Raw genomic sequence first — 18302 nt, forward strand, 5'->3', positions numbered from 1 at the left:
GTACTGTTGGCCGGGAGGGAAGTAGCCACCTTTGTCAAGCTGCAGTACCATGTGAAACCACCCATCCCCATTGGGCCTCGCTCCCCACTTGTAAGAGTTGCCTCATGTGGAAGAAGAAAAGCGCAGCCACAGCCCTCACTAAGTTCCTGTTTCTTTCTTCCTCCTCAAAAAGATTCTTCTAATGGCAAGTGTAAACAGTGGTGACAAATGTATGTCTTTCCCAAGGGAGCGGAGTGGAGCCTCTCCACGTGCTACTCCCTGGGCTTGGAATGTTCTGTGTAAGAATTGACATGTGACTGGCTCTCTTTGGGTCTCAGCTGAACTGTCCCCTCTCTAGAGAGGCCTTCCCTAACCATCCTATCTGAAATTGTCCATTTTAGCCATCCTCTGTCACATCTTATTTTTCGTAATAGCATGCATCATCCTCTGAAATAATCACCTGAATTGTCTGTCTCCCTCATTAGAGTGGAAGCTCCAGGAGAGCAGGGTCATGTCTGTCTGGTTCACTGTGGATCCTTATCATCTTCCACAGAGCCTGGCACCTGGTAGGCACTCAGTAAATATTAGATGGATGGATGGATGGATGGATGGATGGATGGATGGATGGATGGATGGGTAGCTGAGCTCCACACTGCCTCTTGGTTCATGGCTCCTTAGCCCAGAAAGAAATCCCCTGTGGGGAAGATAGAAATGAAAATCTATCAACAGCCACAGTATTAAGTGGCCCATTAGCCGCAGGGTTTATTAACATGTCATAGAACCTGCGTGTGAAATCAGAAAGATTAAAAGGAACAACAGGCTGCTGAGTCAACAGTCAACAAAAGCAAGTTTAGAGGTCAAGGGAGAGCCCCTGACCTTGCCGGCAGCAGAATTTCACATGAAGTTGTAGCGTTGCAATTGATTATGGTTACCTGGTTTCCATAAGAAGAGTATTGACAATTAAGCCAAATGGTTACAACATCTGGGAAAACAAAACAAAACAACAACAACAACAAAACAAACTTTGATTCCACCATTCCTCTGGCCTCTGATGGCCAGAGAACAAATCACATGAATACTGAGATCTGCAAGGCAAATCCAAACCCTTCATTGGTTGCCTGTAGTTTGGATCAGTGGAGAATTCCATCTGTCAGGGCATTTGCTGCATCATAACAGTTGTTGAATTTTCTTCAGGCAACAGATGAAGAACTCTGTCTACCGAAGCCGGCAGTCTCTGAACAGCCCGAGTCCAGGGGAAACAGAGATGGACCTTCTGGTGACTCGGGAGCGACCCCGGCGTGGGATCCGCAACAGCGGATATGATGTAAGTCTCTGCGGGGCTAAGGTGAATACAGGCTTTGCTTTCCCCTGAAAACAAAGGTGAGAGAGCATCCCATGTTTCACTTTACTGTGTATTTGTGGAATTTAAAAGTGCACTAAAATGTTTTCTATTTTATGATTCCTTGTTACCTATTTTGCAGAGTAAGATGACTTGGAATGTGTCAGAGTAACAAATTCTTGCTAAAAGGGTTTTGATTTCTAAATCCAACCATTTTATGAACAGTACAGTATTGATGTTAAGTCAACAGCTATTCAAAATGTCCTTAATTTTTTTTCCCTCTGTCCTTAAAACTCAGTAGGAACCACGGCTGTGGGTTAGAATTCATTTGAACACAGGCTTCTTTTAATCCATAGCAGTATTGAGAAGTTGGATTTGTTCCTGATTTCATAACTCCTCAATATGCCATGGAAACAATCAGATGTCCAACAGAGCGATTTGGTGATTTCATATGATGAAAACCATGCTTATGTGCAGTCATATTGCCAAATGGCAGAAATTGTTCTAATCCCATCAAACTTCCCCAGATGAGGAGCTGCAAGGTGGTGTCTCGAATTCACTGGCTCACATCCTGTTAACGTAGTCGCATCCCCGAGCTCATGCAAACGCTACTCTGAGGAGGTGTTCCATAATGCTTCACCCTGCCCCAGAATTTCAGATGGCCTTAAATCTACTCAGATTTTATGAAAAAGGTTTCTTTCCCATTCTCCTCAAACATTTCTCTAGTTACAAATAAAATTTTTTTGTATCAAGAATTATGATTCAAAAATGTCTGGATAAAGTTTTGTTGTAATCTCTGAGGTTGTAATTTGAAAATGACACTCAATTTCTTAAATATACCATGCTAATTTGAGGCAAGAAGGTTTTTTACCCCCTCAGGATTGGTCATTGTTTGCCACAAAAGCTTAAAGTGGGATTTTAATTGTTCCATTAAAAACAGAGATATTTTACCTAATTTGAATTTCTAGTTACCTTACACTTAAACTTGATGTTTGTGTTGGTCATGATTAACTTATCTTTTATTTCTGTTTCCCTTTTTCATATAAAACAAATTGATAGTTTAGTTTTATAAAATTCTAGATGCTTTGGGTGAATCTTTTTTCCCTGCAGGTGAAATTACTCAACATTAATTGTTCTCTTCATAAAAGTATCTTTTATACTAAACCCGGTCAGCAATTTGATAATTAGCCTGTGGTTAAAAATCAGATATTTGAATTTTCCAGTTAATCTCTCCTTACCAACAGTGAATATTCTTCCTAAGTGCCTAGTTTGGGGGACTTCTTTTGCTCCGACATACCTAAGGTATATGATAGGATTCTTAATGTATTTCAAGATTGGAATTAATGGGTCTCTTGTGAGATTCTAGGCACAGACATCTTTACAGTTTGAGGAAATAAGACAGTTTCCCTATTAGTCTTGAAAAGAGAACAGTGCAGTGTTTTTTTTTTAACCATAGACTATGCCATGACTTGCAGTAGTGACTTAATACTTTTAGAATGCCTTGTTAGTACATTACTTACGGCAACAGAAGGAGAGAGATGATTTTTAAAAGGGGGTTGCTCACCCCTCACAAACATGTATAAATATTCCAGCTATAGGTTGCTTTAAGGGAAGCCTACTGCATTCTAATAGATTTTTCTTAAATATACATGTCTTGAGAATTGCATGTGGTCTCAAAAACATAAGCAAAGATAAGCTTCCTTAAAACAAAATGATCATCTAGGGACCAGTTTTAAAAATGGTTAATGACTGTTGTCTGTAAGAATGCAGTTGCTTCCTGTTTCTTATTCCCGTGCCTTTTGTGCTGATCATATGAAAAGTAGCTATCATTTACCAACTGCACAGGATAGACCGGCCTCTATTATAGTCTTTTTATGTGAATTATCTAATGGAATTTGCACAGTCACCAGTTAGGTAGGTACCCTCCTTACACCCATTGTACAGATGAGGAAACCCGAGGCACAGAGCAGTTACATCGTTTGTCTACCCAACTCCAAAGCCTCCCCTCTTAACCACAATGCAGTAGGGCTTCCATAAAAACCCATCACTCTGTATATTTGTCTTCACATGATTGTATGTCCTATACTTCTGATCTCAGGAAGAGGCTGGATGGCAGGTGTCACAAGAACGCTTGCACAGACAACTCAAGCCAAAAATGGACCCGCAGATGAAGGAGGAAAAGACGAGAGTCATGGCTTTAAACAATGCATTCGTTTTCTGAACTTCTGATTTTCCAAAAATGCTAGGGCACCTCTGACAAAAGACTCCATTAGCCCAGCAGTGAACAGGTCAGTCAGTTGGAAGCATGTCATTCTTCCTACTGGGTCTGGAGATCTTGAAGCCAGGCCCAGATTTCTAGTCATTTCTGCCAGATTAGGGAGCATCAGGGGGGACCTGCTCCTTGACAGGTAGAAACAGAAGCACTGGGAGACTGATTTAATTTCTCCAAAGCTGACCGCGTTAGAATCCCTACAGGAAAGGCAGCATATAAAAATAAATGAGTAAATAAATAAAGAAGCACACACACACACACACACACAACACAGGCAAATCTTAGCCCCAGGACTGAGGGCAGCCTGGATTGTTTGAAAATGTTTGCATAGAGCAGGATGTGTTGGGACCTGCCCAGGAGAGACTCTCAGCTCCAAGGGGTGTGGGAATCACTGTGTTTTGCCCCAACAATTCTTAACCTCTTAGTCCCCCTAACAGCTAAGGGATGCAGCACACTCCTGGTGGTTTCTGTGGCTCACCTGGCTAGTAATTTTCTAGAAGGCGGCACCCCCTTTAGATGAAGGCATGATTTTAGAAAGATGGCCAGACCAGATCTTTAAACTAACTTTGGCATTGAAATGAATTCCTCCCAGTGCATGAAGCAGGTAGAAAAGATAATGTCAGACTGATATTTAAAATAAAAAATACCTCTATTTCAAAGTATTTTTTTAAATGTTATTTTCTGAATAAAAGTCATATAGAAAATAATGAAGTGGTGAATTCTCAGGCAGAATAAAGATCCAAGTGATTTTCCCTCTATCAGGCAAATTAGTAATCCCTTTATGTCGTTGAGGAATCAGCCTTTGCTTCCAGAGGACAAGGAATAATCAAATCATTCGCCAGAAATACTAATGCACCTCCTCAACCTCGATTTGTGTTTGGAATTTTAAAATGTGGCAGGAATGGGGTCAGCTAAGCGCCTTGGCTCTGAGGGAGACTCAAACGGAATGTTTGAATTATACCTTTGAAAATGAACGCTCCCCTCTAGAAGTGGAGACCTCTACAGGCTCCTTCCCTTAGGTTTCCCTCCAGCACCTTGTCAAAGCTCCACACCTTGGGGTGCTCACAGAGCCTTCACCGGAAACCCTGAAATGTGGCCGGAGGGTTTGAAAACATTGAGAAGGATGATTGATCCCTTGATGCCTCTCCGAAGAGGGGATGCTGAAGCCTCCACTGTAGTGACCACAATCACCAGTCACTCCAGAGGTGTTCTTCAGGGAAACGTTTGGCAATGTTAGTGGAAAACCAGATGGTTTCGCAATTGAGAAGTAGACATAAACCTACAAAAAGGGATACTATGTCAGGCAAGGTTCTGCTGCAGAAAACAGAAAACCTCAAGCCTCGTGAACAGACCAAACATGACTGTGAGGAGTTAGGCGCTCACCAAATCACCAGAGGGCTGGCAGAATGTTCTGGGAGAGGCTGAGAACAAAACCACAGGGCTGGCCCTGACCAGGGCGGGGGACTGCCTCTAACCCGAGCAGGACGGCGGGAAAGGAGGGGTCTGCCCGGGAACTACCAGGGAGCAGACGGACTGTACTCAGTCTGGCATGCACACCAGGGCCTTCACCGACAGAAGCCCAGGCTCGGGCACAGCCCCCACCTCACAGAGGGCCATGAGTGAGCGTTGGCCCGTCAGCCTCGGCACCGCAGGAATGCACGCTGCCAGGAGGTTGCCGAGTGCCCGCCCACCGTCCCCACCACAGGTGCAAGAGAGATGAGAGGAGAATGACCAGGCAGAGCAATATTTGGGAAGCCGTGGGGAGAGCTAGAGGAGGCAAGGATGGCTATGAGGAAGATGAAAGCATCGCCTGGAGCTTGGTGCCCAGCCACCCGCTGAAGGCCTGGGTGCGCCGTGTGGTGTGTGACTGGGCATCATTTGCTGGCCTCCCTCAGCTCACAAGGCAGCCAGCTCCCTCTGTCCCAGGTGAACAGCGGTTACTAGAAGGGAAGGAGGCTAGAGAATCAGAGCGGTTGTTTGATGGGTTCCATCGCAGAGGAAGGCAATATGATCTGGAAAGCCCTGGCAGCCTGTGGTGGCTTATAGCAAGTCTGGGGCCTTCTACGTAAATATTATTAGCAGAAGTCTCTCCTCCTCCCTCCCCACCCCTGCGCCAGCATCTTATGGCTTTGGCCTGATAGCAGAGACTCTCATCAGGAAAGGGCAAGGCTGCCCTAGCACTGCATGATGTGCCCAGTTAAGGGTACAACCACCTCTTGGTTTCTTTGGGAGGCAAGTGGTTGGATTTGAGGACTTGGTCCTTCACCGCAAAGGCAACCTGCTTGTTGCCCTCTGCACTTGGTGCTCTTGTGTTGACCCCGCCCTCACCACCTTCACCCCCTTAGCATCCCACCCAGAACTGTCTCACATGTGTGCTCCCTGCTCAGCCTTTAATCTTTTCCTCTTGCCTCTGCCAGCTAGCTTAAGCGATTGGTAAGCCTGGCTTGCTATGTCATCTCAAGTTAATGTAGGGGCTTTTAATCCTAAGGAAATAACAGTACTAAGAAGTTAGACTCCCTGGTTGAGCCCAAGGCAAAGAGGTGGAGGGGTTTGGTGGTGAAGGGGGCCTTGTGGTGTAGGCCACATCTCCCCCAGGCTGTGGCTGTCCAGATACTTGCTAACCCCACAGAGATGGATGCCACTTGGCAAGGGGGGCAGGAGGTGGATTCTGGTTGGCAAGTTTGAGAGGGAGTGGGCCAGGTTTCAGGATGGCCTTGTGACCTCACTGGAGCCAGGCCTCCCCTGCAGGCCCAGGACTTCCCTCCCATGCAGGCCGTTTCCCACTGGGCAGGAACCAAACAGCTTCCTCTCTGTTGTAAGCACGCAAGTGCCATCTGCCTGCTCATGTTCTCTGATTCCTGTGCTCTGGGCACCGCCTGCTTCTCGTGGTGCCCGCTTACCCAAATCGCTTCTCCCGGACTCTTGCAGGCCAGGGTCCCCTGTGTGCTGCTCAGGATAGGGATGCCTGTAGGGGAAGGGAAGGAAGCAGCAGTGGGCAGGTAAAAGTTGGGCTATGGTACGGATACTACGAGGCCTCGGCTAAGCTCACATGGCCCTGCAGAGCTGCTCCCAACGTGTGCGAAGCGTCTGGGCTTTTGTGCTCTAGCGCAGACCATCACTGGGCGTCCTTGGGCAAGGCAGCTCCCTTTAGCCAAGGACAATGGCTACTGAGAGGATTGGCATTGCCAATTCCCACCGATGCCCAGGGAGAGCAAAGGCAATTCCCAGCTGACCGCTGAGGGCCGGCCCCTGGCAGTGTGCCCAGCAACTGGAGGGAAAGTCCTGTGGTCCTGAGCAGTGCACGCCACACTAGCTCCTCCCAGCCCTGTGTGCTCCCCAGCCCACCTGTGCCCCCAAACCCCTGCAGGAGCCGGGGGCCAGCGGACTGATGAGAATTCCTTGGGAACTGCCATCCCTTTCATTTCTTCTAGCCAGCATTCACTGAGTGCTGGAGCCATTTAGCGTATGTGAATTCAGCAACATGGGCCCTGAAAGACAAAGTGAAAAATTTGAATGTCACCCCAAAATTAGCTTCTGCATATGTTCTATTCATATTGTACATTAGAGATGATCTACTGCTTTTCGCGTACTACTCCGTAAGATTGTGTACACAGGCCATGTATGCTGTGCCACAGGGTTAATTTAAGGCCTTTCAAAGTTTTACGTTCTCTGATTTTTTTTTTGGTAACTTTCTCTGATTTCTACTTTCTTTGGTGGCGTTAGCATGTAAGCCCCACAGGTGATTTCCCCCGTACTACCTGTGCAGGGCACTCTGGAGAAGAGAAAGATGGATTCACCCGAGCGCTTTTACGCACGAGTAGAGGAGACCGGTGGAAACACATGCAGCCGGCTGGGGCAGTGAACTTGGACGGGAGGCCACAGACACTGGTGGTCCAGTCCTCAGTCCTCACCACTCAGGAAGCCGCCAAACAGCGGCCGGAGGAGTCCTTCTAAAACACATAGCCTTGTGGCAAATCCGTTGGTAGCTCCCCACAGCTCTCGGGTTAAGATTAAACCCTCAGCTCCCAGCTCAGGACGCGTCTGCATCGGCTGGCCCGGGCACGCCCTTCTAGCGGATGCTTGCCGTGCCCTCACCCACCCTTGGCTCGGGCCCCACACACCCTTCCCACGTTTGTCATGTGGACTCACATCTCCGTGTCTTTGCCTGTGTTCATCCCTCTGCTCAAGACATCCCTTCGCACCTACTTCATGCAGCCACCGTTTCTCAGTCTCAGCACTGTTGGTTTGGGGGCTAGATAATTCTTTGTTGGGGGCGGGGGAAGAAGGGGCTGTCCTGTGCGTTGTAGGATGTTTAACAGCATCCCTGGCCTCTCCCACCAGCTACCGTAGCACCTCCAAAGTTGTGACAACATGTTTCCAGACGTTACCCTGGGGGCAAGCGCGCTCTGGGTTGAGGACCGGTGATCCAGACAATGCTTGCAGAACTCAGTCTAAACATTTTCTCCCCCAGAATCTTTTCCTTGACCCCATATCTGTGGGGTTGACTTAGGCATCTGTCCTTGGTGCACCAGTAGCACGTGGGACTCACTCCCATCAAAGCCCTTACTCCCGGGCTTCCATCTGTAGATTTACTTGTGTTGTTTTCCCTGTTTGACTCCTCAAGGACAGGAATCATGTTTTATTCATCCTGGACACCTCAGCACTCGGAATAGGAACTGGCGCATAGTAAATTCTGTGTCTCTGTTTGTTGAGCAAATGAGCAAACAAGTGTGTCAGCCAGAAGAAGTGACTCTATAGCTGAGACTTGAACATATAGGGCGGATTTATAACCCCGAGCCATATAAACATATGATTTGGCTGCTTATCAAATCAGTGTAGGCAAATGTATGTTACTGTTTGAAGTTCCATCTAAATAGTGGTTATCGGTTGGGCTAACATAACAGAAAACCCAACCCAAATGAAATGATCTTAAATCATGAAGGGAAGGTATTGGGTACAATAAATCCAGGCATGGTCTGACTGGGGCTCCAGTTCAATCCCCTCTGCATTGTGCGGCGCCGTCCTTAGGCATCGGCTTCATCCGCTCTACTGGGAAGTGGCTGCAGGAGCCTCGGCCCCACATCTACATACCACATGGACCAATGAAAGAGAGAATTTCTCCTTTCCAGCCATGAAACAAAGTTTATGGGTTTTGCTCTAACTGAGCCTCCGAAGGTCAAGTACCCACCCCGTGTATCCATCACTGCAGCAATGGGGGTGGGAGGCTTACACTGGTGGGTTTAACCCAGTCAGACCTCACCGAGGGAGCTGGGGCAGGAGTGGATGCGGGCCGAGGCCATTACAGTATCCGCTACCCGGGGAACACTGGTGGTTGGGCCTCTTAAGGAGCAACACCAGCGTAACCCTCCATGTCGCTCGTTCCACCGGTCTCCGCCTGTCATCTTTAGCTGGCCCTCCATGAAGGGAGAGTTGAGTGCGGTGAAGAGCCAGTGACCACTCTTCCTTGTGGGCTCGGGAAGGCCCGGCTACGGTGAGAGGTTGTGTTTTAGGGGCAGATAGAGGGAGAACGAGGGATTTTGTGAGTCTGGCTGGCTTTTTCTTTTTTTTAAAGATTTTATTTATTTGACAGAGACACAGCGAAGAGAGGGAACACAAGCAGGGGGAGTGGGAGAGGGAGAAGCAGGCTCCCCGCGGAGCAGGGAGCCCGATGAGGGGCTCGATCCCAGGACCCCAGGATCATGACCTGAGCCGAAGGCGGGCGCTTAACGACTGAGCCACCCAGGCGCCCCCTGGCTGGCTGGCTGGCTGGCTGGCTTTTTCAAGACCCGAAAGGAGAAAGAGCAGATCTGAGTGGGTGCTGGGGAGGGCCTATTTTGTTACGGAATGGGGTCGGCTCTCAAAACTGACCTTCTGTCCCCTCCCTGCCCATGGCGCCAGCTCAGCTAGGAAGAGGAGAAAAAGCAGGGGATGGCTCCCCCTCAGAAGCGCCCAGTGAAATAGCTTCGCATGAGCCAAAGCCTTCCTTATGTGCTTACTTTCAGGTTGAATCCTTTTTAAAAGATATTTGTAATTAATTGACTGTGGCTCACGCCTCGTTCTCAACGTTAGCAAGCAGTGCTGTTTAATGGTCAGGTTCGTGGCCTGTGGAGCTCGGCTGCCCTCAGATTGCAGCTCAGCCACTTCCTAGCAGCGTGAATTTGGTTTACTCCACCTCTCCGTGCTTTAGTTTTCTCATCTAGAAAATGGGGATGCAAAGGGCACGTGCCTTATAGGGTTGTTATAAGAATTGAGTGAGTTAATGCGGGTAAAGCACATAGAAAACATCCAGTGACCGTTAGCTGTTTTCACTGTGGCTAACAGATTCCATGAGGGAGAGAGGGATACTATTTTTTGTTTCTTTTCCATCCCAGCACTCTAGACATGTCAGGACTGCTAGGAATTTTGTCACACATTGTGATATTGTGATTTATAATAAGAAATATATATATTTGGTTCCCATGCACTATTCCTGGCACAGAGCTCCAAAAACCCTCGGAATTTCCGAAGTGATGAGCATATTAAAGTGTCTTTTTTTATGTTAATGAGGTGACTGGGAAAGCACCCAAGGGTAGGGGCTGGTAGCACATAGAGCCAATGATGAACATGATTAGGGGGGTGGGAACTTTCAGTGAAATTTGCAATTTTGCTAAGACTTTTAAAAATTCCATTTGCATGCCGATTGCAGAAAAGAAGTCACCAAACCATGAATCTGCACCCTCCTACCTGTTCTGAAGGGTACCAGTCTCCCTTAATTGTCAGAGAAGTTCTTGAGAGGTAGGCTCAGGAGGAAGTGGCTGCCTGCACTTGGGCCCTGATAGTGCTTCTCCCTGCAAGGGGAAGTGGAAACTCCCTGGACTTTGGTTTCCAAAAGCAGCTTTGTACACATGTCTCTGCATCCTTGGTCAAAGCTGGCATCATATGGAGAGAAGCAGCCCTATTTTGTGTTGCCCAAAGGACCCTGTTTGGTGGAGAGAAAAATGGACATGGAGCCAGATCAAGGCATCATGGCCAGATGGCCCAGAAATGGATCTTGCTGAACCCTCCACTTGGTATCGGGGCCCTTGCTGTGAAGTTGTAGAAATTGTTCAGAATCTGTTCTCCTTGGGGCGCCTGGGTGTCTCAGTCATTAAGCGCCCGCCTTTGGCTCAGGTCACGATCCCAGGGTCCTGGGATCGAGTCCCACATCGGGCTCCTTGCTCCGCGGCAAGCCTGCTTCTCCCTCTCCCACTCCCCTTGCTTGTGTTCCCTCTCTCACTGTGTCTCTCTCTGTCAAAAAATAAATAAAATCTTTAAAAAAAAAAAAAAAGAATCTGTTCTCCTTGCTGAATGGGGAAATGTGATTAGCACGGAGCTGAAAATCAGGGCCTTGGGCAAATTCTTGTACTCCGTAAGTGGAGAACCCTGGTGAGGCAATGTGATGTTGTACACACTCTTGTGTCCTGGAAAGGATGGCCTTGTAAGACATCTATCCATTCTGGGGCTCATAACTCAAGAAATTCTGGAATAAATGGCCTCAAAGATGTGAAAATGTTGGGGTTCAGAGCAAACGGTCGAGGAAGAATTCTTGAGACATCTTCAGTGCAAGAAGGGGGTTTTATTAATGCACTAAGACAGGACCCATGGGCAGAAAGAGCTGCATTGGAGTCATGAGCAGTGGCCCATTATAGACTTTATAGTTGGGGAGTGGTTAGGGACAGCATAAGTCTCTAAGGAATTTGGAAGCAAGGTTTCCAGAACCTTGAGGGGCTAGCTGTTGTTAGGAAAAGGTCATGTATAACTGTCTAGTAAAACTTTAGTCATGAGACCCTTCAGATGTGTATCAGAGGGCCATATGCTTGGAGGATGATTGCTAGCATATATGTTGGGGGACAGAGATAAAGGAAGCTTCCAAAGGAATGTTTATATGTTAAAGGAGACTTACAGGATCTTGGAGATCAGGATAATGTTAAGCTCAAGTATTAACATCGAGACAGCTGAGTTCCTAGAGAAAGGTCACTCTGCCTGTCTCAGGGACTTGTCAATGGGCTGTAAGTTGTAAGCAAATTTAATTTTTTTCTTTTGCCTGTGTTCGCCACATCATCAAGAGCCCTTCATCCCTCCTCTTCAACTCCATTCTAGATAAGGCTGTCTAATGTGTCTAAATGTGGTGGCATCTCTTAGGAGATGGGGCCCCCCAAATGTGGGGTGACAATTGGGTAGAAGCCGTGGCGTGAAAGATTTCACCTGAGACAGAACAAAGGAGATAGAATATTGAGCACACAGCAAGGGAGAAGGCAAGGGAGTGGAGGGCAGGACAGCAGAGGAGAGACTGTGTGCCACGAGGCAGTAGGTGGGGGCCATTTTGAAAGGGGGAAGATGGGGAGGTATGGCGACGTATGGACATACGGAATTTTCCTGTTTTTGGCAACTGTGCCTAGTTGTAAGTAGCCCATTGGTCAGTTAGGGCCAATGGGTATTTTGAGGTGAGTCACCTGCTAGGCCTGTCTGGATTCAGCCAGGGGGTCTCTGTGAGCCTTTTCTACGTTCCTTCGCACAAGCCTGTTTGCCTAAAAGCAGGTTCTACATCTAATTCATTTTAGACACTTGGCAATGTCTTTTCCTGGTAGAGGCTTTTGAGCAGAAATCCTCCAGGCTCTCTTTTAAGATGAATTTTCATTTATTCATTCAACTAGTATGTATTAAAGTCCTACTGTTTGCCATTCTGGGTTGCAGCAGAACACATGACAAAGTCCCTGCCCTCGGGGAGCTTATATTCCAGTAGGAAGAAAAAGTAATAAACACCCAAGCACGTAGATATTCAGCGCAATGTCAGAAATGCTGTGAGGGAGCATAAAGCAGGGCGAGACAATGGAGAAAAACAGGAAGCCCTTTTTATAGGTTGGCCCCGGGAAGGCTCTTTGGGGGGGTGATGACTTCTGAGCAGAGACCAGAAATGAGGGAGCTAGCCAGGCTAGCCCTTGGGGGAAGAGCATTTGGGCAGAAGGAATGGCAAGTGGGAGGGCCCAGAGGACAACGCATGCCTAGGGAGCTCAGAGAACATCAAGGAGACCCAAGTAGCAAGATGCCCCTTCTTGGCAAAGGTCTCAGCTTTGACTCCTTCCTTTGTTTCATCCCCACACCTCATCTTTCAGCAAGTCCTGTCAGCTCTCTTCCAAAATATCTCTAGAGCTCGTCCATACCTTCTTTGTCCTCCCTAATTCAAGCCCCTGCTGTTTCTCCTTACCTGGATTACTGCAAGAGCCTTCTAACTCACTTTCTGTAAATTTCAATCACATTTCTCCCATGCTTAAAATTCTTCAAGAGCTTCACATTGTCCTTTGAAAGCCCTCCAGCCTTCTTACCATGGCCTTCAAGACTCTATGTGATCGGGCGCCTGGGTGGCTCAGTTGGTTAAGCGACTGCCTTCGGCTCAGGTCATGATCCTGGAGTCCCTGGATCGAGTCCCATATCGGGCTCCCTGCTCAGCAGGGAGTCTGCTTCTCCCTCTGACCCTTCCCCCTCTCATGTGCTCTCTCTCTCTCTCATTCTCTGTCTCTCAAATAAATAAATAAAATCTTTAAAAAAAAAAAAAAAACTCTATGTGATCTGGCTCCTGCCTGCCATTCTAGCCCCGTCTTCTGATACGTGGGGCTCCAGCCACACGGTTGGTTCATGTGTTAGTCAGCTCAGGCTGCCCTAACAAAGTGCCACGGACCTGGTGACTTAAAACACCTGAAATTTATTTTCTCACAGTTCCAGAGGCTGGACATCTAAGATCAAGCTTGGTTCCTTCTGGGGGTTGTGAGGGAAGGATCTGTTCCAGGCTTTTCCCCTTGCATTCTAGATGGCTGTCTTCTCCCTATCTTCATACTGTCTTCCTTCTTCACATGCCTGTGTTGGAATCTCCTCTTCTTATAGGGACACCAGTCATATTGAATTAGGCCCTACTCTAATGGCCTTATTTTAGCTTCATTACCCGTGCAAAGACCTTATCTCCAAATACAGTTTCATTCGAAATTACTAGGGTTAGGACTTCAACATATGAATTTGAGGGGTTCACAATTCAGCCCATAGCAGCCCACCTTTCTCTTTCTCAAATACTACAAGCTCTTTCCCATCTCGGGACTTTATCATAAGCTTCCCTGTGATCTTCATGTGGCTAACCCCTTCTCCTTCAGGTCTTCAAAATGTCACCTCTTCAGAGAGGCCTTCCCTGACCATCCCCATAGTACGAGCTATGTTGCCCAAGTCATTTTGTTTTGTTTTATTAAGGCAAAATTTATATAGGATAAAATGTAGAGGTCTTTAGTATACAGCTGGATGAGCGTTGACACATGTATGTACCCTTATGACAACAAGTCCAAACAAAATATAGGACATTTTTATCACCTTCTGAAGGCACTCCGTCTACACCATGCCCCCCACTGGCAACCACTTTTCTGATATCTACCCTCATACTTTTACCTGTTCTTGGACTTCATATAAATGGCATTATTTGGTATGTACTCTTCTGTGTCTGACTTCTTTTGCTCAGAATTCCCCTGTGTTGGGACGCCTGGGTAGTGCAGTCGGTTAAGCATCCAACTCTTGGTTTCGTCTCAGGTCATGATCTCAGGGTCATGATTTTAGGTTTGTGAGATTGAGCCCCACATCAGACTCCCATGTTCAGTGTGGAGTCTGCGTAAGACTCACCTGCCCCTCCCCTCTGCTCTCTTTCTCTCTCTCTAAATAAATCTTTAAAAAAAAAAAAAATTCACCTATGTTGTTGCATGTATCTGTCGTTTATTTTTTTTTTAATCACTGAGTACTATTGTGTTGTATTCTGTTGTATAAATATACCACTATTACCACTATTTGTCTACCATCCTGTTATTGGACATTTGGGTTGTTTCCAGTTTGAAGCTACCAGAAAACACTACTATAAATATTTTCATATTTTATGAGCATATATGCTATGGTCTGAATGTTTGCATTCCCCCCCTCAATTTTTTAAAGATTTTTACTTATTTATTTGAGAGAGAGAGCAGAGCAAAAGAGAGCACGAGGTGGGGAGCGGCAGAGGGAGAGGGAGAAGCAGGCTCACCACCAAGCAGGGCTATCCCAGGACCTTGGGATCATGACCTGAGCTGAAGGCAGACACTTAACCCACTGAGCCACCCAGGTTCCCCCAACTTTTTTAAAGATTTGCATCCCCCCAAATTTATGTGTTCAAATCCTAACCTCTGATGTGTTGGTATTAGGCGGTGGGGCCCTTGGGAAGTGATGAGGTCAGAAGTGTGGAGCCCTCATGAATGGGATTAGTACCCTTAGATGAGAGACCCCAGAGATCTCCCTGACCCCTTCTTCCACCCCTTCCAAGGTCTGTAACCCAGAAGAGGACCCTCACTCAACCATGTGGCATCCTCAGACTTCCAGCCTCCAGAACTCTGAGAAAGACATTTTTGTTATTTATAAGCTAACCGGTCTGTGGCATTTTGTTCTGGCAACCTGAATGGGCCAGGACAATATGTTTTCATTTATCTTGGATAAATCCGTAGGAGTGGCATCTCTGGGTCATGAGGTGTACGTTCAACTTTTTAAGGAATGACAAATAGGTCTACGAGGTATGTGTGCTATTTGACCCTCCCTCCAACAGTATGCCAGTTCTGATGTCACTCCTCAACCTCACCAATGTTTGCTGTTATTAATCTTCTTAATTTTAGCCATTCCAGTGACTGTAAAATGATATAACCTCCCTAATTACTACCGGTGTTGAGCACTTCCTCATGTGTTTATGGGACATGTTATGTATCTTCTTTTATTGATGATGACTGTTCCAGCCATTTGCCCAATTTTTTTAATTTTTTTATTAACATATAATGTATTATTTGTTTCAGGGATACAGGTCTGTGATTCATCAGTCTTACACAATTCACAGCGCTCACCACAACACATACCCCCCCCAGTGTGCATCACCCAGCCACCCCATCCCTCCCACCCTCCTCCACTCCAGCAATCCTCAGTTTGTTTCCTGAGATTAAGAGTCTCTTATGGTTTGTCTCCCTCTCTGGTTTCATCCCTCCCTTCCTCTATGCTCTTCTGTCTTGTTTCTCAAAATCCTCATATCAGTGAGATCATATGATACTTATCTTTCTCTGATTTACTTATTTCACTTAGCATAATACCCTCTAGTTCCATCCACATCATTGCAAATGGCAAGATTTCATTTTTTTTTTTTCAAAGATTTTATTTATTTGACAGAGAGAGACACAGCGAGAGAGGGAACACAAGCAGGGGGAGTGGGAGAGGGAGAAGCAGGCTTCCCACTGAGCAGGGAGCCCAATGCGGGGCTCGATCCCAGGACCCTGGGATCATGACCTGAGCCGAAGGCAGACGCTTAACGACTGAGCCGCCCAGGCGCCCCAAGATTTCATTTTTTGATGGCTTCATAATACTTCATATATATATACCATATATATATACCACATCTTCTTTATCCATTCATCTGTTGATGGACATCTAGGCTCTTTCCATAGTTTGGCTATTGTGGACATTGCTGCTATAAACATTGGGGTGCATGTGCCCCTTCATATCACTACATTTGTATCTTTGGGGTAAATACCCAGTAGTGCAATTGCTGGGTCATAGGGTACCTCTATTTTCAACTTTTTGAGGAACCTCCATGCTGTTTTCCAGAGTGGCTGCACCAGCTTGCATTCCCACCAATAGTGTAGGAGGGTTCCCCTTTCTCCGCATGCTCACCAACATCTGTCGTTTCCTGACTTGTTAATTTTAGCCGATCTGACTGGGGTGAGGTGGAGCACTTTTTCATGTGTCTGTTGGCCATTTGGATGTCTTCTTTGCAGAAATGTCTGTTCATGTGTTCTGCCCATTTCTTGATTGGATTAGGTTTTTTTGGGTATTGAGTTTGATAAGTTCTTTATAGATTTTGTATATTAGCCCTTTATCTGATATGTCATTTGCAAATATCTTCTCCCATTCTGTCGGTTGTCTTTTGGTTTTGTTGACTGTTTCCTTTGCTGTGCAAAAGCTTTTTATCTTGATGAAGTCCCAATAGTTCATTTTTGCCCTTGCTTCCCTTGCCTTTGGCGATGTTTCTAGGAAGAAGTTGCTGTGGCTGAGGTTGAAGAGGTTGCTGCCCGTGTTCTCCTCAAGGATTTTGATGGACTCCTGTCTCACATTTAGGTCTTTCATCTATTTTGAGTCTATTTTTGTGTGTGGTGTAAGGAAATAGTCCAGTTTCATTCTTCTGCATGTGGCTGTCCAATTTTCCCAACACCATTTGTTGAAGAGACTGCCTTTTTTCCATTGGACATTCTTTCCTGCTTTGTCAAAGATTAGTTGACCATAGTGTTGAGGGTCCATTTCTGGGCTCTGTATTCTGTTCCATTGATCTATGTGTCTGTTTTTGTGCCGGTATCATACTGTCTTGATGATGACAGCTTTGTAATAGAGCTTGAAGTCCAGAATTGTGATGCCACCCATTTGCCCAATTTTTTTTTCCAATAAAACTTTATTTACAAAAATCATTGATGAGCCATAGTATGCAGAACCTGTTTTTATGCATAGAATTTGTGACAAATCATTACCATTTCCTCAAGTCTAGGCCTCAAACTGTAACTTAAACTTCCTGAAAGCACAAAAGCCCATGGTTCTGTACAAAATATACAGTGTGTTTTAGGACTGTCGCCAATTCTGTCATAATGCAGTGTTTTAACTTTGAACAGTTGCCTATTTTTTATTTATTTATTTTTTTAATAGTCATTTCTTTTATGTTATATTAATCACCATACATTACATCATTAGTTTTTGATGCAGTGTTCCATGATTCATTGTTTGTGTACAACATCCAGTGCTCCATTCAGTGCGTGCCCTCTTTAATACCCATCACCAGGCTAACCCATCCCCCCACCCCCCTCCCCTCTAAAACCCTCAGTTTGTTTCTCAGAGTCCATAGTCTCTCATGGTTCGTCTCCTCTTCCAATTTCCCCCCCTTCATTTTTCCCTTCCTGCTATCTTCTCTTTTTTTTTTTTTAAACATATAATGTATTATTTGTTTCAGAGGTACAGGTCTGTGATTCAACAGTCTTACACAATTCACAGCGCTCACCATAGCACTTACCCTCCCCAATGTCTATCACCCAGCCACCCCATCCCTCCCACCCCCCACCACTCCAGCAACCCTCATTTGTTTCCTGAGATTAAGAATTCCTCATATTGGGCGCCTGGGTGGCTCAGTTGGTTAGGCGACTGCCTTCGGCTCAGGTCATGATCCTGGAGTCCCGGGATCAAGTCCCACATCGGGCTCCCTGCTCGGTGGGGAGTCTGCTTCTTCCTCTAACCCTCCTCCCTCTCATGCTCTCTGTCTCTCATTCTCTCTCTCGCAAATAAATAAAATCTAAAAAAAAAAAAGAATTCCTCATATCAGTGAGGTCATATGATACATGTCTTTCTCTGATTGACTTATTTCACTCAGCATAATACCCTCCATTTGCCCAATTTTTAAATTGAGTTGTCTTTTTGTTCTTTATGTATAGGAATTCCATATATATTCTGGTTACAAATCCTAGCATTTTCTCCTGGTCCATGATTTGTCCTTTCATTAGGTGTCTGATAGAAAAGTAGTTTTTAGTTTTGGGTTTGTTTCTTTTTTTTTTTTAAGAGTTTATTTATTTGAGAGAGAGAGAGAGCACAAGGTGGGTGGGGAGGCAGAGGGAGAGGGAGAAGCAGGCC

At 46.1% G+C, this 18302-nt stretch overlaps 1 protein-coding gene across 1 annotated transcript in view; it reads left to right on the plus strand.

Moving 5' to 3' along the window:
- The window catches only part of KIAA1549L (KIAA1549 like), a 117048-nt gene that overhangs the window by 70851 nt on the left and 27895 nt on the right, over positions 1–18302 (plus strand). Inside the window, 1 exon segment of the mRNA XM_035012539.1 lies at positions 1174–1303. Within this exon segment, the coding sequence (XP_034868430.1) occupies positions 1174–1303 (130 nt within the window).

The sequence above is a fragment of the Mirounga leonina genome, unplaced genomic scaffold, assembly GCF_011800145.1.
Source record: "Mirounga leonina isolate KUSES-001 unplaced genomic scaffold, KU_Mleo_1.0 Mir_166, whole genome shotgun sequence".
In the NCBI taxonomy this organism is placed as follows: Eukaryota; Metazoa; Chordata; class Mammalia; order Carnivora; family Phocidae; genus Mirounga; species Mirounga leonina.